Source organism: Marmota monax, unplaced genomic scaffold (assembly GCF_021218885.2).
Source record: "Marmota monax isolate L192 unplaced genomic scaffold, Marmota_monax_Labrador192_F-V1.1 WCK01_AAM20220418_F8-fsc00076, whole genome shotgun sequence".
Classification (NCBI taxonomy): domain Eukaryota; kingdom Metazoa; phylum Chordata; class Mammalia; order Rodentia; family Sciuridae; genus Marmota; species Marmota monax.
Genome location: NW_026692843.1, coordinates 4849550 through 4876398, shown reverse-complemented (window position 1 = coordinate 4876398; position 26849 = coordinate 4849550). Strand labels below are relative to the sequence as shown.

The 26849-nt window shown below is 49.3% G+C and overlaps 1 protein-coding gene across 3 annotated transcripts in view; it reads right to left on the bottom strand.

The window, feature by feature from the left end:
* Nucleotides 1-26849, bottom strand: part of Ptpre (protein tyrosine phosphatase receptor type E) — a 134832-nt gene that overhangs the window by 93429 nt on the left and 14554 nt on the right. Inside the window, exon 1 of one of the 3 annotated variants that reach the window (XM_046448758.2) lies at nucleotides 12800-13436. The exons of 1 other annotated variant lie outside the window; for it this stretch is intronic. In XM_046448758.2, the coding sequence (XP_046304714.1) occupies nucleotides 12800-12913 (114 nt within the window). In that variant the 5' untranslated portion in view covers nucleotides 12914-13436. Of the gene's footprint in view, nucleotides 1-12799; nucleotides 13437-26849 lie in introns of those variants that run through there. One more of the 3 variants, XM_046448757.2, reaches the window with a different exon arrangement.

Sequence of the window (26849 nt, the reverse complement as noted above, 5' to 3'; positions counted from 1 at the left end):
CATTCTTTTAATCAGACTAGAACAATGCACGCCATTGTGTTTCACTTTTGCCCGTCAGCCAGGAAGCTCAGGGCCCAACTGAGGCACAATCGCAACCTCCTCTTATCTGCAGGGACAGGAGCTGGCATTAGTGAGTATCACTCAGGCAAGGCGCTTCCACAGACGCGTTTTAGTTTAATGCTGTTGCCTGTGCAGTCGTTCTCATCACAGTCTCATGGATTAGAAAGTCAAAGGCGGGAGAAGCTGGGAGCCCAGCCACTTGGGTCATCAGAGGTGAGGCGGCACCCAGCCCGCCCTCACCTGGAGCATGGGCCATCCCCAGACGCTGCCTGCTTCCTTCCAGCGGCCCTGAACCCTTCTCCGTGGTGATAAACACACACTACTAAAACAGCAGCCAGCAGGATAGAGGCTGGGGCAGCTTCCTGGCCTGACTCCGGCCAGTGACCCAGGACCTGGGAGGCGCGACGTCCAGGTGGGAGGGTGACGCAGTCTCACTGGGTTGTGCTGGGGCCTGATGGCAGTGGCCTTGATGGTGCACCTTCTCCAAATCAGGTCTCTTACAGTGCCTGCCACGTAAGATTCCTGGTTTTTTTTTTTTTTTTTTTTTTACCCCTATTCTTTTTCCAAAAGGAATTGGGACTTTCTCATCTGATGGTGTAATTCTATAGATGAACTTGAGACTTCTGTTGGAAGAGGAGCTCCTCTCGTGGCTATGAAGGAGGTTGCAGTCAAAGACGGTGAACTTGGGCCCACTATGTGCCAGTCCCACTATGTGCCAGGGGCCCACTATGTTGCCCCTGGAAGGAGACTGGCCAGGCGACTGCACCCTTCTAGCCTCGAGTTCTCCATTTGCAACACGAGGGTAAGTTCACCTTCACCTTGGGGTGGTGGCTGACCAACATACACTACTTTGCTTTGGGGCCACCCAGGTTTAGTGCTAACTGCACCCCCATGCTGGGAAAACCCCAGTCCCCATCTACTTGGGTGCTGGTCAGCTATGATCAGAGGGATGCACAAGGTGACGCCTCCAGGGCACCTGTCACAGGCTCAGTCAAGCCACCTTTTGTCATGGCCACAACCTTCCCTCTGTGTGTGTTTTGGCTGTGATGTCTGTCAACACCTGAGAAACTCCCTGGGTCCTAGCTCTCCTTCAGCTTCCTGACCCACTTTAAACGGTAAATGACAGATAACTGCCAGCAACTGCTAACAGATGGTGTGCCTGGAGGGCTCCATGCACCTGCGCAGGGGAGTTGACGCAGGCTTCGGAGGCAGCAGCTCCTGGAGACCGAACCCTGCCAGCCCAGGGTGTGGCGGCTGACCTCTTCCAGCTGCTGGCACCCTCGAGAGTGAGATGAGGAGGAGAATGCCTGTCCTCCAGTCCTCCGGGGTTCCTGCAAGGTGGAGTGAAGATGGGGGCCCCTCTCACCTGTTCATTCCCTATGCAGCAAGTGTGGGGCTGCGAGCATGGTCGGCAGCAGACCACTGTGGGGACCCACGATGTGGCAGAGGCATCAGGGTGTCCAGGGGGGAGGGGAGTGGAGGGAGGCAAAGGGACTAGTGTGGCCACAGCTAGAAAGACACACTGCCCAGGCATCCTAGGGTGTCCTGAGGATCAGTGTCCTCTGTGTCTGGTGTCTAGCTGCAGGACATGGTGAGACAGGTGGGACCCTGATTGGGAGGGCCTGACCCTGTCCAGTAGAAGCTGGGCAGACTCCAAGGAATAGCCTGGACTCTGGCTGCACTCAGAGCCTGGAGGGGTCTCCACACTTGGCTCACATGAAACCAGTTTTATCTTCTAATTTCTGGCCACTAAAATATATGTATACTCAGGTTTCCATATAAATTATAATAGGAATTAAAAATAAAATCATTTGTATAACTGTGAAAGGAATCAAAGGGAAATCATGCTTTCTTCCTATTTAAGGAAGCAGACACCTGATTAGAAGCCGGCTCTTCGGCTAACACCTGGGCAGGGGCTGAAGGGACTGGGTAACGGAGCCCCATGCTCCTGTGGCATGGACAGATGCGATCCCTGATTTTTTCCCCCCACATTTCCACAGGGATGTAAATCAATTTAAGTACTGAAAATAGCCACAGAAAGGGGAAAAAAAAGATGGAGCTCTATTAGTTACCATGGGAATTACTAATTGAAGCACTTCTTTTGTCTTTTAAACACCCTTGCCATTCTTGTGACATTTAAGATGATAAAATTAAGGGAGCCAGCCTCTATTTCCTGCTATTTGATAATTATACAAATATCATTATGGAAGTTTGAGTTAAAGACTTTTTTTTTTTCCAGAATAAAACCCACTATTGCAGCCATGGCATACTTCTTAAGGAAATCAGCCTCGGGCAGAACCTCGGAGGTCAAGAGCAGCTCCTCGGAGTTCTGAGAAACTGGGGGAAAGAGCCCAAATACTTGTATGGCCTTTCAGTAGAAAATGGCCAGGCAGTTGCTCCTGTGGTTCAGGGAGAGAGCAGTTCCTGCATGATCCAGAGAGCTCTGACCTCCCCACCGAGCCCTGGCATCCAGGAGCCCCAAACGGCCCAAGTTCTGAAAAGCACACGGCCAATAGCAGTGCTCGCCAGGAAGGAAACCCCAGGGTGTCGGCTGGTGCAGAGCTTTCCTTAAACACACCCCGAAACCGCACTTGTACCCAGGGACCATTCCTGAATGCCGCCCACCTGCGTCTCAGTGAGGAGGGCCACAGCTACCTAACGCCAACACCTTTGGACCGGGAGAGGGAATGCTAGGCAGCAGGGTCACTTGTTAGGAGAAAGTCTTTCCCCCAAACTCAGCACTGTCCAGCTAGTCAAGGGCTGACACACGGCATGAGAAACTTCATTAGTTCTTAGACACAGCTAGAAACGATATAGAAATACAGTTGACGAGGGGGAAGGACCCCCTGCCAGAGGACTGGGGGAAGGATGCAATCACCCGCTTCAACCTCAAGTGCCTGGGTTTTGCAGGGAGTGGACTCCTCAGGAAAGAGGCTGGACAGCACTGGGGGCTGCTGATGACCCTGACACTCACTTTAATAAGGTAAAATCGAACACTTTTGCCAAATAATGAAAGGCAGCAGAGTTCACACAGTATGTAAGTCCTCCATGAGGGAGGGGAGCCAGCCTTCAGTCCCGGGCTGCTCTGGGGACAGCGCCCCAGCTGCCACTGCCCAAGGCAGACTCCTTCCTCTGGGCAGGACTTCTGCCCCAGGGCTCAGGGCCTTCCAGGAAGCAAGTATGAGTGGTTCTGGCATCAGGGCTGGTGAGCTGCTGAGCCACTGCTGCTGACCGCTGGAGACCCTCCCTAGCCAGGTGGCTCCCCCACCTGCACACCTGTGTGCACCCCTCCCCCACATACACATGCACACGTGCTCTGCTGCTGCAGGACGGGTCTGCCGCCAGGGGTTCTCCACCGCTTCAGGGCTGGCAAGACTTCCTCTGTCCACCTTGGATTCCTCAACTAGGTTCTGCCCTCCCAGCAATGCAAAGAGTCCTCTTATTTATCCGGACAAAGTATGCTCATTAAAAACCAAACAAAACAAACAAACAACAACAACAAAAACAAAAAAAAACATTCCTGAGCACCTACTGTGTGCTCTGAAGACACCAGAATGGACCAGCCCAGAAGCTGACTAGAAGCATGTTGACAGATGAGGAAGTGCGACTTGGCCTGGCCGTGGGTCTCTCTGTAGGAAGTGACCTTGGCTGAGGTCTGAAGGAGGAGTGGAGAACATCCAGACGTTTCTGCCTTCCAGTGAGTGTGGCGTGGAGAGTGGGCCATGCTCCACCAGCCTCTGCTGTGTCTGCTCACTCCAGCCTCTCTCCCCGGGGGGGGGGGGGGAAGGACCCCAGGGGACAGCAGGTCACCCACCCAGCCACATACCTCCAGGAGCCTAGTTGCTGTCCCACTGGCTATCCTCAATAGATCCCTTTGCAGATGTACCCCTTTTCCACAGCCTAGCCAATGTTTCTCAGCCTGGTACCCCCAATCAAGACTTCTGCCTCTGCATAGGAATCTGAGGACACCCCAGATCCTGGCTCCTGTTCATGGCAAGGTCCTTCTTACACACCTGGGCATTACCTAAGCTTGGGGGTTCTTTGCCATGGCACTATCAACGTTTTGGATCGGATAATGTGTCCTGGTGTTGCAGGGTGCTCAGCTCTATCCTCAGCCCCTACCCACTAACTGCCAATAATATCAACCCTCTCCCGAGTCATGACAATCACATATGTTTCCAGATACAACCCATGTCCTTAGAGGAGGGGGGCAAAACTAGCCTCAGTGAGAACCACGGGCTGCAATGGCTTCCTTGGCTTCATCTGAGGACCAGGAAGTGCTGGTGCAGAACTAGGAGCAGGCCCACCCCTGTCCTGCAGACCCCACGCCCACCAAGGCACACTCCAGCAGCCTCACTCCATCCACATGAAGGGTGGCTTCTCCTTACTGGGGGCTGCTCTCTGTTCAGCAGAGCAGCTATGAGGTGTCATTGTCCTGTAGCTAAGCCATCAGGAACATGTGACTTTGCCTCTTTGGGCTGTGACTTTGCCTGCCTCACAGTGCTGTGAGATAACAAGAAGGGACCCTGTGGCCTGCCATGCTGCCCGAAGGGGCATTCCATCTGTGTTGGCTCCAGCAGGTGCAGGCTGGCACCTGGGGCTGCCACTCCATGAGGCAGGCCATGAGCCTGGGGACAGACCTCTGCACTCTCTTCCTCAGCCACCAGTGCCAAGAGGGGTTGCTGTCCACTTCTACTCCTGGACCCTGGCAAAGAAGAGCCCAACCTTTACTGCATTTCTCTGTTGTTATCTAGAGCTTAAAACATAGTGAATGTCCATTATTCAATGAAATCAAAACAATCCAGTGATACACAGAGCAAGCGGAGAGCTTCCCCCACTGCAGAGCAGCAGCTCCTGGGGTTACCCAAGCTGAGCTCCTGCCCAGTGCCGCCCTCTCCCGCTCACTCAAGTCTGCCCAGGGCCCACATCAGGCCTCGAGCCCAGGGTCTTGTCTGTGCTGCTCTCTGTCCTGCAGGAGATGGAGGAAGTACAGTAAGGCCCAAATCAATATAGGCCAAGCATCCCTCATCTGAAACACCAGGGACCAGAATTTTTTTCCATATTTTCATATATTTCCATATTTCTAATAAAATATCTTGGGGATGAGACCTGAGTCTAAACATGCCATTCATTTACATTTCATGTATTCCTAATGCCCTAGCTGGCAGGTGATTTTATAGACTTCTAGTGCACCTGCATTGTGACTGGTTTGTCACACAAGGTCAGGTGTGGAATTCTCCACGTGGCATCATGTTGGTGCTCAAGAGTTTTGGGTTTGGGGGCATTTGAGATTTCGGGTTTTCATATTAGGGATGCTCAGCCTGCATGTGACTAGCAGGTCCAGTAACGGCTAGGAAGGGACAGACAGTACCAGGGAAAGAGTCGCCCACCTGCGGAGGACACCTCCTCTCCTGCCACAGCACAGGCATTCCTGAGCCGTCCAAGATGGCGCCTGTCTTTGTCAGAAAGTCTCTACTGTGTGAGGAAGTATCAGTTCATTCCCAAGTTCAAGGCCTCCGTGGCAGCCTCCTGGGAGATGCTCCTTTCCCGACTGACCGCTGTCTTGTTGCTCTGTTGCAGAAGGAGAGGCATCTGCTAGGGGAGACGCCAGCTGCAGGCCTTTGCCACCCTCCCCTCCAGCCAAGCCTCCCGGCCTCTAAAGACGCATTTTCAATTCTCCCTGCCGGGTGCCTTCCAAACAGCTCCCCAACAAGCCCAGCACTGTTCTCATCTTACCTCCGCCAGCCCCACTCCAAAAAGGAGACGCCGTCACCAATAACGATGAAATAATCAGACTGCAGCTGGGGTATTTTGCTGAATGTCTAATCGTTCCCATTTGTCTGGGCTGAAATAAGCACTTCTATGCCCCCAGAGAAGGCCACATACATGCTGGACACGTGGGAGCTGAGCAAGACCCCTGGTCGGCCCACAGCTCTGCCCTGAGAAGCCCATCCTGGCATGGTCTGAATGCACACTGAAAGCCACGGGGAGGGGTCGGTGGGAACCCCTTGTTTCTAGATAAGAAAAAGCTTAATAGCTTTGGATGATTGGAGCTAAGTGTTCACAAACTAAAGTAAGACCCAAGCAATGGCAAATGTACGCACTTATTGAGCCAGGAGGTCAAAGATGCTGTTGGAAGATGGAGGATGGGGGTCCAGGAGCTCAGGGTCTCAGGGGACCAGGTGAAGTTGTGGGGGGACCAGAACCCAAGAGGCCAAGGAGGCAAACTGGCAGGGGAACTGACTGCTGATGGGCAAGACAGAATCCACAAGCCCCAGGCAGAGAAATCATCGAAGGGCTGGAGGCCAGAGGAGCTGAGCAGGCACCTTTCAGGGAGAAGACAAGAAATCTTGGCTTCCAGCAAGCAGAGGCTCCGGTTGCTGTGCATCCTGAGTGCACGCCCTTTGCATGTTTGCAGCATGGGAACGCAGGGCAGACCTGCAGCCAGCGGCAGGAAGGCCCACCCCTCCCAAATATCCTCTCAGATGCCACCTTCTGGGCTTTCAGAGCCAAGACCAGGCAGCAGCAAGCCTGCCCCTGCTGGAGGGTCATCTCCTGTCTGAGCTGCATCGGCCATCTGTCTGTTTCCCTGACCTTCCATCTTGTTCAATCTTCTGCAGTGATCATCGGCACAGTCCTGCTTCCCCAGAGGACTCTGCTCTCCACAAGGATGGGCGCCAACTTGTACCTTCCCCTCCCCTGCAGCAGTGCAGACTCTCCATAAATCTCCCTTTGATTGATAAATAATAAATGCAAGGGCTGTCACGGGTGGCCTCCAAGCTCTGTGCCGGAAGCTTCGCACATCACCTCCGTGTTCTCTCCGCGCCCGAAGGTGGTGTTGTTATTTGCATTTATGAGCGAGGGAAAGGGGAATTAAAGAGACAGCCTGCTGGCAAGTGGCCGAGGACCACAGGGCGAGGCCTCCTCCTTAGCCATGCCCTACACCGAGCCCTACCCCGTGCCCTACTCCGCCCTGGTGGAAGCACTCAGCTCTTTGTGAAGAGTACCATTTAAGCTCAGCACCTTCCCAGCAACACACCCACCTGGGCTGCTTACTTGCTCAGCAATCATTTTCCTTGCAAATTTAGGAAGGTCACCTTCCGTCGTCAGGCTTATTTCAACAATTATTACAAAATATAAATTAAGGAAGTCTAAATGACGTGGGGATGTGTAGCTACACTTTAAAAACAAACAAACAGAATTTCTCAAGTAATCCAAGAAAAACCAGAGTAGGGCACGGGAAAGGCACGTGCTGGCAGGATTTGTTCCCCGTCCATAGGTTCAGAAGGCGGCTGCGGAGTCCGTGAGTAAATGAAGGAGCCCTTCCTTCCAGGAAGCCCACCCCGTCTGCCCACTCCCCTGGAGCCTCAACCTGCGGTTAACCTGGATTTCTGTTTAAAAACAAAGAGAGAGAGAGAGAGAGAGAGAGAGAGAAATAGATCATTTAAAATGAGTCAGTAATTAATAACCTTCTAAAACAGAAATTACCAAATACAGATGGATCACTTGTGAATTCTACCAAATATTTAAGGAAAAACTTAAAGCAATTCTTGATCATATCTTCCAAAAGATAGAAGCAGATGGAATATTTCATAATTCATGAGGCCAGCATTTCTCTACCACCCAAACCAGACTGCGACATTACAGGAAAAGAAAACTATTGACCAATATCTCTCATAATCATTGATGCAAAAACCTCAAGACAATATTAGCAAATTGAATACACCAATGGAAGAAGAAGAAGAAGGAGGAGGAGGAGAATAATAATAACAATAATAATAATAATAATAATTATTATTATTACACAGCACAATCAAGTAGGATTCATCCCAGGTATAAAAGACTGGTTCAGGGGCTGGGGTTGTGGCTCAGCAGAGTGCTTGCCTAACACATGCAAGGCCCTGGGTTCGATCCTCAGCACCACATATATAAATAAATAAATAAGTAAAAGTATAAATAAAGGTATTATGTTCAACTACAACTAAAAAATAAATAAATAAAAAAAGACTGGTTCAAAGTTTTAAAATCAATTCATTGCATCAACAGGGTAAAGAAAAAAATCACATGGTCATATGAATGGGTACAGAAAGATCATTTGATGAAGCCCAAAACCAATTTATGACAAAAACTCTCACCAAACTGGAAAGTGGAGAACTTCCTCCAATTGCAGAACTTCCTTAAATTAACAAAGGACATTTACCAAAAAAGCTAACACCTAGCATCTTCCTTAATGGTGAGGAAATAGATGATTTCCCACTAAAATCAGGATTAAGGCAAAATGTCCCTCTCACCTCTCCTTTTCAACATCATTCTTGAGGTCCTGACACTAGGAGACCAAAAAAGGAAATAAAAGGTACTGACCAGGAAGTAAGAAGTGAAACTGCTTTTGCTCACAGCAGGCCATGACATGGTTATCTATGTACAAAATCTAAAAGGATCCACAAGAAATCTTTCTAAAACAGGCAATGATTGCAAGGTGACAGGGTTCAAAGTTCATATAAAAATGTTAATCTCTTTTCTGAACACTGGCAATAAACAAGTAAAGTTTTAAACTAAAAACAGAATACTATTTATATTAGCACCACCAAAAATAAAATACCTACTTATACATCTAACAAAATATGTACAGGATCTACATAAAAACTGTAAAACTCAGATGAAAGAAATCCAGAACTAAATAAATGGAGAGATAGTCCATGTTCATGAACAGGAAAATTTAATGTTGTCAGGACATCAGTTTTTCCAATTTCATGTACAGATTCAAAGCAATTCCAATGAAAATCTTTATATTCTACAGTGTATATCAACAAAATGGCTCTGAGATTTCCATGGAGAGGGAATAGATCCAGAACAGCTTCCGCAATGTGATGAAGAACAAAACCAGAGAGCTGGCACTCCCAGGCTGAAGACTTTCCATAAATAGACAATAGCCAAGATAGAGTGGCACTGGTGGATGAGTAGGCACCCAGACTCCTGGAACAGAATGGAGAGCCCAGAATGGACCCAATAACCATGGCCAACTATCTTTGATAAAAGAGCAAAGGCAATACAATGGCAGAAAGAGAGTCTTTCCATACTTGGTCCTGGAACAACTGGACATGCCCATGTGAAAGAAGGAAAGAAAAAAAAAATCTAGATACAGACCTTACGCCTTTTACAAGAAATCAACACAAAACAGATCACAGACCTACACGCAAAACTATAAAATCTTAGTAAATAACATAGGGGAAAAAATCTAGATGGCACAGTGAGCTAGACATTATTATCCCTACTCTGCAAAGGAGAAAATACAACAGTCTCGGGCTCTACTCAAGGTCTCACTGCCAGAGAAAGGCAGAGCCTGTCTGGCTCCAAACCCGGTGTACTCTCCACCACGTGGTGATGAGGGCGTCCAGGGAGAGGAGGCCTGGTTTCTCTAGGCAGGAGGGCGAGGCCAGAGAGATGCACTGAAACTCCGTGTGGATCTGGGGAAAGGCAGGGTGAAATGACGTAGGTCTCGCTGGACAAACAGGGAACGTGCAAACCCATGGATGTGCACTCTTTAAAAATGGAAACTGACCTCTAACAGAGGCACAGGGGAGAACACGCCTCCGGATATGGTGATCCCTCCTCATGTGTCCTCATGGCGAAAGGTGGCCATTCAAGGGTGGCTTCTGAGGAGCAGAGTGCCGAACAGAAGTAGCGTGCCCAACTCTGAACTAGATACCTCCGAGAACCTGTGTGCATTTGTATCAGTCTCTGTGCTTCCTCGACTAGTTCAAACTTAAAATAAAATTCTTCTTCTGATCCATAAGTAACCATGATCATTGTAAAAAAAAAAAAAAACCACTTTGTAAACTAATCAAGCGATGCAAATACAGCATAAAATGAAAGTAAAACTGAAGTGCCTACATTTTAGTGCTGTCCCACGGCACCAGTCCTGCTCCATGCATGTGCCATCTCATGTCAGTTACCGTCCGTGTGGCCTTTGCAAGCACACCACTCCCTACAGCCCTGGTTTCCTTTCCTCCTCTTTGTCTCCTTTCAGACTCCTGCTGCATGCAATCCGTGTGACAACCTCCAGTGTCTTTGCACACCTTTGTACCTGTGCACACACTTAGAGATGCATGAGTGTGCACGGGTGGAGGCTTTGGAGGGAGATGATCACGTGCTCATGTTTTCTCCCTCATCAATGCCTCGCAGAAATCCCAGCCTGACAGCCCCCAGGATCTGATGAATGAACTCCAGGAGCTGCATGCGACTCCGTGATGGGCAAGTGCCACCAATCTTTCTGCCACCTTTCACTAGTGAAGGTTCCTCACATTTTTAATTTCATTTAATTTTATGCCACAATAAACATCCTTGTACACATGTCCTTACTTATTCTGAGACCCTGAAATGAGGGCATCGAGTTCTCTTTCTTGGTAGGAATTTGAGCAGCCACAGAGCAGGTCATCTGCATCAGTCAATGGTTTACACACAGACAGCCATTCTTTCCCCATGAAAGGTGGTGCGGGATTTCTCTTAGTACTTGGGCTCTGGGGCAGAATCTCAAATTAAATAAATTAGTTACATAAAAGTTACATATATTTACTATCAATCACTTGATGATTTCAATGCACTTAATGCATTTGTCCTTTAAATAAATATGGAATTATTCAGGGGAAAAATGACAGTCTCACTTAATACTTGTATATTTGTCCCAGGAACAATTTCTCAATAAGGAGCTCAGTGTTACCATATCCTTGGGAGAGTAGCTCAAGAAGACTGAAATCTCCTTGTAGCAGAATAAGAGAAGTATTAGAAATAAAGCTTGGGCTGAAGGTTTGCTCAGGAGGGGCAGAGTTTTGCTCAGGAGGGGCAGAGTTTGTGCAACTATCTGGCAGGCTGTCTGGCCACAGCAGCTCCACGACATCGTTCTGAAGGTTAGCTGGAGACCTCCTAAGTGGCCTCTGCCTCCGATTGTTAGAAGCCAGCATATTTGCAGAGTGACAGTGAGAAACGAGAAGGACCCTCCTCCTCCTGTTGGAGCATGGAGGGATCTGCTGGACTCCCGTCCACATTGAGGTGGTTGAAGGGGCCCCATTCCCTTCCTGTCCTCCAGGAAGGACTCTGAAGAAGGAAGCCACACCACTGCAGCCTCCTCTACCTCTGCCAGCGTCACCTCACCGACGCCTTCTCTGACCTGGTATCTGATGCTGTTTCTCCAGTCACCTTCCGGCACTCTGCTGGGTTCCTCCCAAATCTCCTCTTGGGTCTCCTCCTTCTCAAGATTCTGGGTGCAGCCCAGAGCCTGGGTCGAGCTCCCCAGAGGACACCCAGAGGCATGCTAGTCAGAGGCAGAGCATCGTGAAAAGGTGACGCACAACCTTCTCCTGAACCACAACATGGGCAATTGGGAGACCCCAGCAACGGCAGTGAGGGTCCAGGGGTCAGTGATGTCGGAGGATAAGTCAGAAGGTATTTCTAGGCCCATTTGGCTCACAGCAGCAGGTGGGAAGGGAGGGGCAATGAGGCTTGGAGAAGGAAATGTACCACTGAGGAGAAAACCAAAGGGCTCCTGCCTCCCACCCTGGGAGCCCCACCCTGGGAGCTCCACTCTGGGAGCCTGGAGAGAACAAGGGTCCTCAGCCCCAGTGTCCCACTGTTGGGGGCCTCTGACTATCCTGGGGACACCTGACCTATGTCCCTGGGGATGTGTCCTAAGAGAGTCTTTGGTTCACTGCCAACCTCTTCCTGTGGAGGAGGAGCACACACTCTGTCCCCATCAGCTTCCTTGGAAGCACGGCATTCACTGTTGTGGCATTGGTCCTGAGAGAGGGGCCTCCTCAGATGAGTATCCAGAGCAGAGAGCGTGACACAGATGCCCAAGGGCAAGGAGCCCAGTGTCTGACTGGCACGTCACCTTGGCCTTTCCCCTTCTATCAGTTCACCTTGAAAGCTTCTCCATGTTGACCAGCCAGGGCCCCAGTCCCCCTGCTCTGCCCCTTCAGAGTCTGCGTAACCCCAGCTCCATGTTTACTCATCAGTCAAACAACTTCAAACACCACACACAGCGGCATTACACCCAGTTCTGGGGATGCAGGAAGGAAGGAGGAAGGGGTGGATCCTGCCTTGGGTCCAGCCTGTGACAGCCATAAGCACCCCTCTCTCTCCCTCTTCCTTTCCTATTACCTGGATGGGAGGTGTTGCCATTCCCCAGCTACCGGCTCGCCAGGGGTCTTCCTGGACGGCTCCCTCTCTTACCATCCACTGATTCCCTGGAACTACACTTTCTAAACTCCATGGAGCCCGCCACCTTCTCCATTCCACTGGTGCTCATTTCAGGTCCATTGTGATCTCTTACTGCAACAACCCCTGAACGTGCCTTCGTTTCCAGCCTGTTCCTCCAGCAGATTATTAACCACATGAGCCAGAGGGATCTTTCAGATACAGTTCCACTTGTTTCCCCCTGCTTAGACTCCTCAAATGGATTTCTGCACTCTACTCAAACTCCTAAGAAGACTTCACAATCTGGTCTTTGTCTACTTTTCTAGCCTTATTGATCTTTCATCCATGGGCACATCACCCACCATCCATCCATCCATCCATCCATCCATCCATCCATCCATGCCAAGATCCCTCCACCTGGCCATCCAGCCCCAACTAACTCATCCGAATGCCGAGTACCTCCCAGAGCTCCTGCCCATCAGCAGCTTCGTGATACGCTGCTTTGGTCTTCCTCTTAATTCCCAGTCCCACTTCACACCCCAGTTCTCACCTCCTGTTCTGCTGTCTGGACCTCCCTGGGCTCTCTGTGTCCTTGCAGCACTGGGCCCCAGTTTTCTGCTGCCCCACCCTGGCCTGAGCTCCAAGCTCGGCCGCTGGTTGCCATGCCTCCCTGACAGACGCAGCTCCCACTGTGGTGCGACAGCCCCGTGCTTCTTCTTGACTTTCCAGCCCCTGTACCAATGGGAAATACTTCCTCCTTCTTCCCCCAGAGCCTATAGCTAGGTCAGCACACGTGTCCCACAAGGAATATACCCGCCCAACACTGCCCACTCTTGTGGGTGCATCCTGCTCTGGTGTGGCCACTGCAGCTGACCGTCCAGCTTCAGAGGCACAGGCTTCCCTACCTCTGTTGGGAGACTGGCAAATGGGAGGACTGGGAGGTCTGGAACTAAGTCAAGGAAGGGCAGACAAAACGCCCCTGGCAGGTGCTGCCCAGCTACACATGAAGGGGTCTCCAATTTCATCTGCTCCAGAGGATGGACTCAGAGGCAGCGAGGCTGCTCTGGAGGCCTCTGGCCCAGGCCAGGCAGCAGGACTTCCTGGGGCTGTGGTGGGTGGGACCTCACAGTGACTGCCCCATTGTCTCACTGTGGGAGGTGGCTTCACTGGGCTTCCTCTAAACAGGACTCTGAGGCAGGCCAGGAGATCTGAGCAGCCTGCTCCCAACCACCTCCCCTGTGGGAACAGGCAGGAAAGTCCCAAGATGCATGGACACAAATGTCCAGGAATCCATGGGGCCACAGAGCACGCCCAAAGCCTCCAGGCTAGTGGGAAGGAGCTCTGAGAGACGACCAGCCATGCCCTCCTGATTCACAGCTCACAGGGAGGAAGGGCTGGCAGTAGGCACATTTGGGGGTTTCTTACAGGTAGCTAAGGGAAACACTGAATTCTCTGACACAGTCTGGAAGTTTGGTGATGAACACAGTCTCTCCAGTAGCAGAAAGAGCACACACTGGTGAGCAGCTCTGCTCTGAACCACGTGCTTAGGAATGATCTCCTTAAATGCCCTCTCTGGAGTTGGAAGAGCCTGATTGTTCCCATTAGACAGGATGTGCCGCTGCCTGGTGGTTAGGAAGAGGATACAATCATGGAAAAACAGTCGAGGTCTAGGCCACAGCGTCACTCAGGTAGCCCCGCCCCCGCAACGCAGACTGCTTCTGAGAAGAAGGAAGGAAGCGCTGCACGTGCCCAGCACAGAGGAGGCTGGATGTTGCGCCAGGGGGGCTGTGCCCACGACAGCCCGGCCCCCAGACCAGGGGTGCAGCTTCCAGTTCCTGCTCAGGTGGGATCCTCTAAAGCTGTGGTGACAGTCCCATCACATAAAATGTACCATTTTCTCCCTTTGGAATGTGCAGTTTGGTGGCAGCAAGGGCACCCAGGTCACTTCGCAGCTATCACCACCCTCCAACTCTGGCTCCTTTTCTCCTCTCACCCGAGCCTCCATCCCCAGGCAACCCAAACGGCCCTTCCCCCCGCCTCCACCCTGCCTCATGGGGCCTTGCAGGGGTGGGTCACACCGTCCTTGCATGCCTGGCTCATTTCCCTCTGCATGACGCCTTCCAGGGCGGTCCTTGTTGGAGCATGTGATAGGATTTCCTGCTTTTTCATGACTGCCTCGTATTCACTGTCTGCCTCATCCAGCAGGTTGGTCTGTCGCGCCTCTGTAGATGGACATAATTTTGGTTTTGACTCTAAAGGCAAAGGATCAACCTACATGCTCACACATGCATAGGTTTGTAGTTAATTTTCTTTTAAACCAAGGATGTCATCTAATTTTAAGAAAAACTTGTTTTTAAAAGAATTCATTTTAGACAGGCATCAGCACGGCATCTGAAGTCCTGACCTCCTCATTTCCTCAATGTTTATCTCCCCTGATGATTTGCACGGGCTCCATCTGCTAACAGATGGGACATGATTCCTTTTGCTTAAAATATCTTCCTGGACTCCCGGCTGTCTTTGCACTTCTCCTGCTCTTCCCTTCTGACACGTGACCTGCTTTGGGGCAGGCGAGGGCATGCAAAACACCCTTGGGTGGACTGTGGGAGCCTTGGCCTGCATTTCAAGAGATGCTCACCTATTTATTCCCAGGGAGATGTTCATGCAGATAAGCATCAATGTTTTCCTGTTTTCTTTGCCTTTTCCCCACTGGTGACAGCTGGCCTGTGCTAATGAGACTGGGATGTGTCCCCATTCTTGCCTGTGGCTCTGCACTTGGCCCAGAGGAGGGCTAGACAGCCCAGCCCTTACCTGCTCCCCACGCTGCATGAGGGGAGCAAGAAGCATCAAGGAAAATCCAAATTCAGAGCAGGGTTCTTCGAAAGATAGGTGAGTAGGGTGGCTGGCCAGGAGGGTCAGGACAGTGGCCAAGGTCCTGGGCACCACAGGCAGCTTGTCTCCACTCCCCACGCTGCTTCCCGTGCCTCCCCCTCCCCCCTCTCCGCTGCTGTCCTGGCCCCTCCCTGCTGTCTCCACCTGCCTGAGCTGCTTCTTTCTGCTCCTCTGTGTCCACCTGTCCCCACCTGCTCTCCTTTCAGGTTCCATCCAGGCTCAATTTAAGGGTCTCTGGCCTTGAAGCCCTTCTCACATCCTTGATGTGGAATTCCTGGCCACATGGAATTCCTCATCTCCTGGGGCCACTCTGAGTCTTCATTCATCAAAGCTACTTCCCCGGCAGGGCTAGAATCCCCAAGAAGGAAGGGACGTATTCTAGCCAGACCCCTGAACAGGGGTGGAGGGATCTTTACTTGACTGAGGCCGGAAGATGCCTGTGTGATAGCTGCTGACGACAGCAAGGGCCTCTGGCGGGTGCACTCAGGAACAGCGGATTCCAGAGTGAGAGTCCTGTTGGAAAAGCCCCACACTGGGTTCCCCTCCCCAGGCTGGAGCTGACAGGCTCTGGATGTCTGCTGCGGAAGAACAGGAAGCATTTAAAATAAAGAACGACAAAAAAATAAAGGATCCTGAGATGAATTCTTTAATTGACGGCATGATTCCCTTTTATTAGGAAAAAGTTCCAAAGCCATATTTTACTGAGAAAGCTATAACATGAAACACAAAAGAATGGTTTCACTTGCTGGAACATCTGGAAAAGCACTTCACTGGAATGTTATGCTATTTAAATATAATGAATGATGGGGATTAGCTCATAGCCTTTGTTCAGAGAGGCATTCATAAAACTTTGCTCATAGGAAGAGAAATTTCTCTGTAGCAGCCAACAATCCAGGGTTCCTCGAGTTCTTCAGGGAAGATCTGATCACACAACATTCTACTCCACCCCAATATGAGCACCCTGCGATTCCCAGGGTCCAGACGGGGTTGAGGGGAGAGATGGGGGTCTCCTAGCCTTCCCTGAAGATGACTAGACCAGCTTCTATTTTACCAACTCCAGTTACAGTAGCACTGATACTAAATCAATTTACATAATTTCTACTTGTAGCAAAAAAACCCCAGTAACATCCATATGTTATACCTTCAGCAAGCTATAAAAAAGCAATATTAATTCTAAAAATATTTTGCACTAAAGAAAATATGAACTTATTTTTTTGAATGTCTCTCTACCAACATAGAGAGTCATGGCCTATCTATGCTCCAGGATCCAGAACTAAAAGTGTTTTAGCTAAATGACCCTTCTTCCCAGCTCCCGTGCTGGGGGGCTGCTCTGTTGGCCCCTCACAACCACTCTCTCATTCCGTGATCTTTCTAGAGTCTCAGTTCCCTTCATGGAGGAGACAGAGGCAGGGTTCCCAGCACAGAAGCAGCTTCCCGCGTGGCCGGCCATGGCAGACCCTCAAAGCATCTAGGTCTTCTGACCTCTAAAAGCAGTGAGAGACCCAACCAGGCTGCCACTCCAGAAAAGAGGGGGGTGACAACGTTTCCTTTTTACTTCTAAAAATGTGAAAAGTAGTTATCTACTTGAATACTATTCTTATATTTGGTTTTTGGAATTGTTTTTTTTTTTTTTTTTTTTGGTACCAGGGGTTGAACCCAGGGGTGCTTTACCACTGAGCTCCATCCCAACCCTTTTTATTTATATTTATTCAGTCATTTTTTGAGGCAGGATCTTGCTAAGTTGCTTAGGGTCTTGCCAAGTTGCTAAGGCTGGCCAACTTGTGATCCTCCTGCCTCAGCCTCCTGGCTTGCTTGGATTACAGCCACTGTGCCCAGCTCTGATATCTTTATTAATGTGCCTGAATCAGAGATCATGGAGTTCACACACACACACACACACACACACACACACCTTACGAGTAGCTTATTTAAGAAACAAAGCTTAAGCAAGGAAGACTTTCTCTTCCTCTACAGAGATAGGAATTCTTCATGGGCCCAAATCGGCCCTGGGGCCTCTGTTTCCTCATCTGCCCATTGCCCTCCCTGGCCTGGGCATGGCCAGGACCTCCTCTCATCTTACAGAACCCATTCTCATTCTCCATTCCACTCATGGCCTAGCCGGGGCGAGCGTGCAGTTGCCAATCACCTAATTTCCCACACTTCCGATACAAGTGAGATGTGCAGGGGCTGGGGAGGAATTCCAATCAGATGATTCAGGAGCAGATGCCTTTCTTTCTCTTCTGGGAGGGGTGGGGGTTCTTCAGAAGGCCTTCCCACGTGACCAAGTACAAGTTAAGTCACACACTTGACTCTGATCCTTTCCTGGGAATGATGCGGCCAGGACCCTACAGGTGCACCTTCCTTCTGCCCCCAGCTCCCCGCCCAGGCACTTTCAGAGCTGCCTATGGAGCAAGGACAGATCGGCGGGTGTGAGCCTCAGCTCCCAGTACCCACGGTGATGGGCAGCCCAGGCCAAGAACATGAATTATGTCTTTTAAAGAACACCACCAATAATCACCGGGTCATCATCCAACCAAACTGGAATTAGAGGCCCTCAGCTCATTACCAGCAAGAACAGCCAGTAGACTCATCCCTCCAAACCTTCCGTGGGCCAGGACACGTGGTACAGGGCCACGGTGGACACAGGGCCAGGGTTTCAGAGCCAGCTCTTCAGGAGGCTTGCTAGCATTGGAACAACTATGGACACCACTCAGCCCCCTGTCCTTCTGTAAAGTGGGGCTAGACCTCTCTGTGAGTTCCTGCAAGGGTGACGTCAGGAGGTGACAGAAGTCCTCACAGATACTAGAACAATTCTCAACCAGGAGAGTCCAGGATGCCGTCCCCCACCCACTTCCAAAGACCTCTTAGCAGTAGGTTGTTACTGCCAGAGAGAAGGTATTGAGGCCCTGGGGACTCGGTCAGAAAGGAAGGTGAGGGCTCCTGATCCAGGCAAGCCAGACATCTACACTGCCAACTGTTCACTAGCTACCACAGACACCTGTAAACAGCTCAAATCATGTCAAGTTTCAAACTGCTTCTGTTTCAAACAACCTCCAAATCTACGCCCATTTAGATGGTTTTGTCAAGGGCTTGAGATTGCCTCTGCCATGCCATGGGGAGGGAGCTTCACAGCTTGTGTTTTTGTGGTTTTTCAAAGTATAGACAGAGCCAGGCATGGTGGTGCATGCCTGTAATCCCAGTAACTCCAGAGATGAGATAGGAGGGTCGCATGTTCAAGGCCAGCCTCAGCAACTTAATGAGACCCTAATCTATTTAGTGAGACCATGCCTCAAAATAAATAAATAGATAGGCTGGAGATGTAACTCAGGGGCAAAGTGCCCCGGATCAATCCCCAATACCAAAATAAATAAATAAAGTACAGGTAGAAACTAATACTTCACCATGCAAAAGGTAACATTGCCCCCTGGGTGTCTTACAAGTAGGGGGTTAATTTTTAGATTGAAGGAAGAAATAGAGTTAACTGAGTATGAGGAGGAGCCAAGGACTGGGCTGCAGCCAGGGAAGCTGCAGAGGTGAGCACCCCTGAAGGGGCCAGCCTGATTCAGGCCTCATGCCTGTACACAGAGGACGGAGGTGCCTGGGGGCAGAGGGGAGTTTTCATGCTGGACACTTGGAATCTGCATCTGCCAGCCTCACAGTCTCAGTCCGTCCACCCAAGAGCCTCTGCCTCAGCGAGCACCCTGGGTGTGGTCTCTGTGAATGTCTGGGCTTATAGCAGACCTTGTGCCTGGGCCTGGAGAGAGACTGGTGCCCCCAGGGAGGGATCCTTCAGGACCTGGTGCCTCCATCATAACCCTGTGAGAATCTCCAAGCTCTGCAGCCCAGGTCAGCGAAGGCGCCCAGGGTGGAGGCGGTTTCTGCCAGTGAGATGGGGGTTTGCCCTGGGGCAGCACTGGGAGTACAAGCAGAATCCAGATGCCGGCTTGGGATGCAGGACAGAATGGTCCCCTGCATGGGGATACAGAGAGCATCTATCGCCAGTCACCGTCCCTGTGCCAGCCTCTCCATGGAAACAGGAGGAGAGAAGGGCAGATGCAGATGGGAGCACCGGCTGACTAGGGGGTTTGCAAATGCCACAGGGATATGTGAGCCAGAGGCAGTGAGGGAGAGAAGATGGAGATGGGATGCTCACAGGGACCCCAGATGCCAGCAGCCCTCTCCTGGCAGGGCTGGAGAAGAAAGCCTCCCAGCAGGCCCTGCACCCAGGACTGGAGCCCCTGAAGTCCCCTGACACTTGAGGGTCTCTTTCTGGACAGGCCACCACCAAGGCTGGAAGGATTACTCACCCCTTTCAGCAAGTTCCCACCCAGCCCTGTGATGATACAGAGTAGGAAAGGTGCTGTCCCTGCTCTTTTGCTCTCAGGTGTCTGAACCCTCAGCAGAGCACTGGTCCAGAGGGATGGGGACATAGTTCTCTTCCTTCCCTGTGCAAAGAAACTAAGACGGAGGATGGGAGGCCCGGCTTCCTGTCACTCCAGATTCTGCCTTTCCATCTCCAGTCAGCACCTGTATTTCCTCAGCCAGACTCAAGAGTCCCATCGTCCCAAAGCCAGGCCTGTCCTCGGGGAAGCAGCAGGCTTTCAGAGGACTCAAGCCATCTCCAGGTTTTCTAAGAAGAAACCTGGGTGTCCTACTTGGAGAGGTAGCCAAATAGGATTTGAGGACAGCATCTTATTTCTCAAAGGATACATTTCAAAGGCATACCCCAAAAAGCAGGGAGTGGGGCTCGCTCTCCAAAGCAAATAAATATTCTACACATTGGAGGACAAGAATACCATCCTAACGCAACTAAATCCACACTGGGCTCTCAGCCTGGAAGCCATAGGAAGCTAAGAGCTCATCTGCAGAAGTGGCGGGCGCTTGGCCCTGGGTGGACGGGTTCAAAATGCCAAGAGAAGGAGGAGGTGGAGCTGCATCTTTTCTGCGAGTGTTTCCGAGACTGTCCTCTGCAAAAAGCCTTCACTTCAGAAAACTCATCTACCCTCACGATCCTATAAGTTTTCAAAACAACTGTGAAAAAGAAAGCTGAGTACAAGTGTGCCTGTGTGTGCGTATGCGTGTGTGTTTAATTAGCAGGTGTCTAGCATTTCAAAGGTTACGAAGCATTTTCTTAGACATAACTTACGTTCTAGAGTCGAGATTCATTTCCACGATGGGAGCACTGAGGCTTAAGAAACCACTAGACTTGCCCAAATGGCCCATCTGGAGTTGGGGGGCTGGAGAGAGTTGTAGTCCAGACCCTCTAGCCCCAAATGTGAAGCCCTCCTGCTCAGCAAATGAGGGGACTCATCTGTCCCAGCTAAGAGAGGTCAGCCCTGAGCAATGTGTGGAGGAAACAATGAGATGTGTTTAGAATGATTTTCCCTAGCAGATGCCAGGGAACCTTGGACATGTTCTTGATAGTGTAATCAGGGAACCTTTAATATTAAATTGTCATTCTGTTTGCAAGGAAAGATCCAGGAAGCTTAAAATGTGCCATACCCAGGAGCACATTTTCGTAGTACATCAGCATTCTCCCAGAGTTTAATTTGGCCCATGGTGTAAACAGTATCTCACTTCCATCCAGAATGCGTGGCAAGCTGCAAAGTTTTCAGGAAGGAGAAAATCATTTTAATTTATGTAAAGAGTATTCCTAAAGACATGCATAACGCACTGCACAAGGTTTAAACACCAAATGGGTAAACATCGCAGAATTACCCCAGCACGTATTGTCTCCGAAATGGAAACAGATCATTTTGCTGCAAACAGTCACTCAGGAGAACCTTGAATTTTGTCGTGTTGTATTTATGTGTGTGTGAGAGGCAGAAGGCAGAATTCTAAAATGTCCCCTGAGATTTCCACCCCTTGACTTCCCCCTGCCAAACACTAATCTAGGTACTGCTAGGAAGAGACTTCGCAGAGGGAGCTAAGTTTGCTAACAAGAGGACCAGGCAGTAGGGAGAGTGTCCTGGTGGCCTGGGTGGACAGACAGTGCAGTCACATAGCAGACGGTCCAGAGAGAGGAGCAGAAGTGGGTCAGAAGAGTGAGGAGTGGGAGAAGAACTCTTCCCACCTGGTGACTGTGAAGCCAGCACAGAAAAAGGGACCTCAGCGCAACAGCCACATGGAACTGAGCCTCAGAAAGGAACACGTGACACAGCTCCTTCTTCCTGTGAAACTCTGGGCAGAGAACCAGGCAGCCACCCTGTGCCTGGGTTTCCAACATGCAGGGGCTGTGGGATAAGAAATGGGCACTTTCCGCCAGGCACAGCGGCGCATGAGCGTTGTCCCAGCTACTTAGGAGACTGAAGCAAGAGGACTGAAGGTTTGAGGCCAGCCTAGGAAACAGCAAGATCCTGCCTCAAAAAAATTTTAAAAATAGAGGAAAATTAATAAAAGAAATGAGCACCATCATAAGCCACTGAGTATATGGTGATTTGTCACAGCAGCAATGGGAGTCTGATGGGCGCATGGGAGGGGGGCTGAGCTCATACCTGTGCAAACAGGTATGCAAAGGGGCCTTCTCCACCCTCGGTGTCTACTGCCTGTGTGAAGGGAGCAGAAGCGATGCCAAAGGCCTGCACGAGAAGAGAGGGCCTTGGACTTGTCCTGCTGTGTCTTTACGACCGCTCTTGCCCCTTTGCCTGTGACACCTCATTTTCCCAGAGGTACTGTACACGCTTGAAGGGTAAAAAAATCTTTCTTTGTTTATCTTATACTTCAAACTGTAAGAAATTAACATATATTTGCATAGATTTGCCTGCACTTTGCCAAATATAAAATTTAGCACATCAGTTTATCACGAAAGCTCACTCCAAAAGAACAATTTGCTTGACACATTAAGTTTCAATACTAGATTGCAGTTAATTTTCTTTTTCAACTTCTTTTTCTTTTTGATGGGGAGAGAGAGAGAATCATAAATAGGGTTTTCCTTGAGCTAAAATAAAAACAATGCAGTACAATTTTCCATGCCTTATGTTCCTTAATAGAAGAACTGCAAAATAAAATTAATATGTTGGTTATAAATAAGCTTTATGTCCTAAAGATGCTAACCATTGAAGACCGTGTTGAAATTTGACTCATAAATTCAGATATGACTAAGTCAAAACTTGGCTGCCTACTTAAAAGGGTCCATAAGAGACTTTTAAAAAACATCTCAAACAGATAAAAAGCATTTTTGATAGGAGATGAGTTCCCACAGGAAGATGTGATGAATAAACAGAGATCAAGGCAGAAAAATATGTCAAGCCCACGGTGGTGTGGAAATAACCGTAAACAACCATGGAACACCCTCAAGCTTTTGTCCTGCATTAAGAAAAGACTCCACATTCAAAAGGTGGAATGGGATCACTTTCCTGGAATGTGTTAGTTCACATTTTTCACACAAAAATGGAAGGATTCCTTTGCTGGGGTGGAGAATCAAAGAGGGCTGGGAATCTCATGGATCAAAGCAGAAGAAGAGCACTGGGGCTCCCTGCAAAGGAGGGCCGGAGCCATCCCCCCCCCAGGCTGAAGTCTTGAGATCCCTCTCACATAGCAGGACAGGATGACGGGGGATGGGGTGGTGCTGGTATTCCACCAGGCCACGGAGGAGGCAGCACATAGCAGTGCTTGAGCAAGGCAGATGTGCCACGAGAAAATGCAAAACTGGGGACACACGTGTCCCTTTTCACGGTCCTTAGTGTCAGGATAACTCTTTTCATTGCAAAAAGTTAAACACACAGGATTAACAGCTCAATTATAAAACAGGCATAAGTTCTGAATAGATACTGTTAAAAGAGAAAATCGGTTGGCAAATAGACCTAGCAGTCATGAGGGAAATGCAAATAAAAACTGCAATGAAACTCACCTACAGAAAAGCAAAAACAAAAACAAAAACAAAAAGGAAAAAAGTAACTGACAATAGTGAGTGTCTGCAAAGTGGCAGAGAAACTGGAGTCCTCCAACAGTGCTGGTGGGAAAGCAAACGGTACCTGGCTGAGGAAGACAGCCGGCAAGAAGACCTAGCCCTGCCCACGTTGTTAGGTGCCCCCAGGCGGAAACAGCCCCCAGGACTCCCAGCTGGAGAATGGGTGCCCCAATGGTGGCCCACGCGCACACCAAACTGCTGCTTGGCAACATCGGCATGAACATATTGTCACTCACCACAAGAACGACTCTAACCCTTGGTGCCAGAAGCCAGAGCCCAAGACTGCTTGCCGTGCGCTTCCGTGCACAGGACATCACTAGAAAGGCAAAATGGTGAGCACTAGACTAATGGGTGGTGTCAGGGCAGGGGCAGGTCACAGGGTCTGAGGTCAGGATGCCCGTCAAGAGGACGCTTATTTAAATGATAAAATGATGTGTCTTAATTGTGGCAAACCCACGGAGCTGCATGTATTAAGCAGAGTGAATTTTACAGTGGGCAAATTTTAAAATGAATTTTAAAAAAAGATAGAAAAATTCAAGGCACATTGCAATCCGTTGAATTACAAAAGAAACCAATTATGTGGAGATAAATATGCAGGATTTCCCTTCTGAACTCGGGGACCCTCTGAATTCTCTCCAAGCCCTCAGGAGGCCCTGAGCAATGCAGAACTAGGTTGTCCAGAGCTTGACACACTCCAGGCCTGAGGGAGAGGGTCTCTGGTCCACAGGACTCTCTTCCGCCTTCTCAGGACACCTGCTGCAGGCTGCAGCTCCTGCGGACCCACCCATGACTGGCAAGTCTTCCCAGGAGCCCTTTGAAAACATCACACTAGGTCAGCAGATCCTTGAGGGCAGAGAATAGGGTTTACAGATCTTTGTGTCCTCAGTCTCAGACCCACGTAGACACCTAAATAATTTTTTTTAAAAGAGAAATATCTATCTTCTCTGATCTCTTAAAAAATTATATATTTTCCACACAACTCATACATCTAAGTTATGCTTTCTTGCATTAATATTAAGGATTTACGTAATAATGTAGATGTATAAAGGGATTTACAAGTTTATTATTTACACAGCAAACATCATGGAAGAAATTAACCTGAAAAATTACCGTTGACAGAACCAAATTACCTAAGCAACCATGAATGCAAAGTACTTCCTAATTTTATTTTACAATGCATATTAAATTTCTTCCCCCCAAATGTAATAGCTTAGAGTTGTAGTTTGAAATGTACACCGTCCAAGAACTAATTTTGCTTTTAGATTGAGTAGCACAAGTGTAATTCAAAAGTGACTAGAATCAGCGAGCAGTGTCGTTGGGCTTACTATTAATGAGGTTTTGATAATTGCAAACAAATTGAACACATAAATCTATTCACAACAATCTCTGCATTTAATAGACATGTCACTTTACATAGCTCTACAGCTAATCTTTGTTTTCCAGGGTGAAAGTTGATTTACCACGGCCTTAACTTCTGAGCATCTCCTCCATGCTTTGTTCCGCCATAACATTTGGGCCGAGAGAGAGATAATATAAAGCTGAATGCTGGTTGCTTAATGTGACTCCATCAGTGCAGTCCTAACCTACCAAACACTGTGCTTTCCAACATGTAATTTGAGGGTAGAGGTAACTCCAGGTACACACCTCTAAGTTCAGACCCAGAGGCACCCTTATCTAAGCCAGCACAGCAAAGCTGCCACCCAGACAGAAGAAACGGTTCTCGGTGGGCAGAGAAAAACCACTAACGATGTGAAAAAGAGAAAATGGGTCTTAGAACTGGAATCTCTCCAAAAGAAGGAGGGATCCATGCAAACCAACGATGACGTGCACATCTAGAGACAGTGGAGGAGTCGCTTTATCTGTGTTCAGTTTTCTACTATTTCCTTCCTGCTCAGAAATCCCAAGCAGAAACAAACACAGGCCTAGCAACAGCAAACAAGATTAACGGAGAGAGGGAGCAGGTCCAGAAGCAAGAGCCGGGAAGATGGCGAGATAAACCAAGCAGGGCCATCAGAGGAGGGCTCCCTGATCACGAAAGGAATCTCAAGGTTTGTTCAGATGCTATGTGAGATTAAGCTGAGAAATAAGGGAAAACAGCCAACCTGGATGTTGGAGGTTTGAGAATCACTGGAATTAAACTTCTTTGAAGTTTTGTGTAACCAGAAGTCCAGAGGCTATCACAAATACAATTTATGAATCTTGGTGGGAAAAAAAAAAGGCAAATAGGGATGAGTTTATCTAGAAAAATCAATATTCTCCCCGGAAGGCTTGAAGAGTGGATCCATTTTTTTTTTTTTTTTTAGCCAGAAATGATGGTGCTTTCTTTCTTTGTTTTCTCAGTATAAAATACAGAGACCATTTAAAGGGGATGAATTCATAAGGCTTTTAATTATCACATACTATAGAACACAGTCCATGAAAATGCACAGCAGGAATTACCATTCTCTCTCTCTTTTTTCTTTTTTTGTACTAGGGATTGAACCCAGGAGCACTTAACCACTGAGCCACATGCCCAGCCCTTTATTTTTTATTTTGAGACAGAGTTTTGCTAAGTTGCTTAGGGCCTTGCTAAGTTGCTGGTCCTCCTGTCTCAGCCCCCCAGTCTCTAGGATTACAGGTGTGCACCACCACACCTGGCTCACTATTCTCTCTTAAAAGTACAATCAATTCAGGATTCAAGAACATGATTCATTTCATGCTTCACTCTGAAACCAGAATCATCTGTGTGTTCTGATACAAATGACCAAAACGATCCACTCAAAAATATCATTTTTTGTGCTTTCCTCGGCCACATATTTTATTGGGAGATATAACTATTTCTGACTCACGAGCTGGAACTTGGATAAGTTGGCACAAAATGCGCTGCCCGGGAGCTCAGGAACCGCCCAGGAGCTCCCTCCCACCACAGCTCAGACTGCAGGTCTCTAAGACACCCTGGGTGGAGAGCGTCTACCACCAGCCTCACCTCCCGGGTGGGCCACTCTTCAGTTACACAGCTCTGAACAACTTGTTGGCGTCTCTGAGCATCAGTTTTGCTAATCATAAAATGGGTTGACACCTCACACCCATTAAACTTAAGAAACTCGACCATGCCAGGTGAGTCCCCTCCCCTCCTGGGCCCTCTCAGGGGAGATACCTTGCCATGATGAGCATGAGTCTTAGCGTTTTTGTGAAGCAAGGTGTTTTGAACAATTCAGTCCCTAGAGATACAAGTCAGTATTTCATCTAACACCAGCCCGTGGCACCCCTGTGTCACAGGGCTAGAGGGAGAAGTTGTGGCAGAATATGCCACAATGTGCCACCTCCCTAGAGGGGCTTGAGAGCCTAGCCACAAGGTGGCAGTCACTTCTGCCCACCTGCCCATCATGGTTAGAAGCATCTACGCCTTGGATGATGACTGCATCTTCCCGACTGGTGACCCTCTCCAGTTCCTCCCCTGCTCCTCTGTGCTGTGCCCAGGGCTCCTTTAGACACGGAGCCTGTGTGAGACCTCGTGGAGCAGAGGCTACTCGGCTCCAGCCTCCTCTCCCTGCACTCGGAAATCCAGGAAAGGTGAAGGCAACTCCATGAAACAAGATAGAATATTTCTGCTACACAGGCCCGCGGAGGCCCTGACAGCAGAGATGTGTGTTGAGGGTGAACTTTCCACGTACAACCTGCCCCACACAGCGAGGCTGGCCGCTTCCCCACTCATCCATGCACTCCATTCTAAGTTCTTACACATGCTCTCCTTATTTTATTTTTTTCATTGCTGGGGATTGAACCCAGGGCCTCACACTAGCTAGACTCTACCACTGAGTTA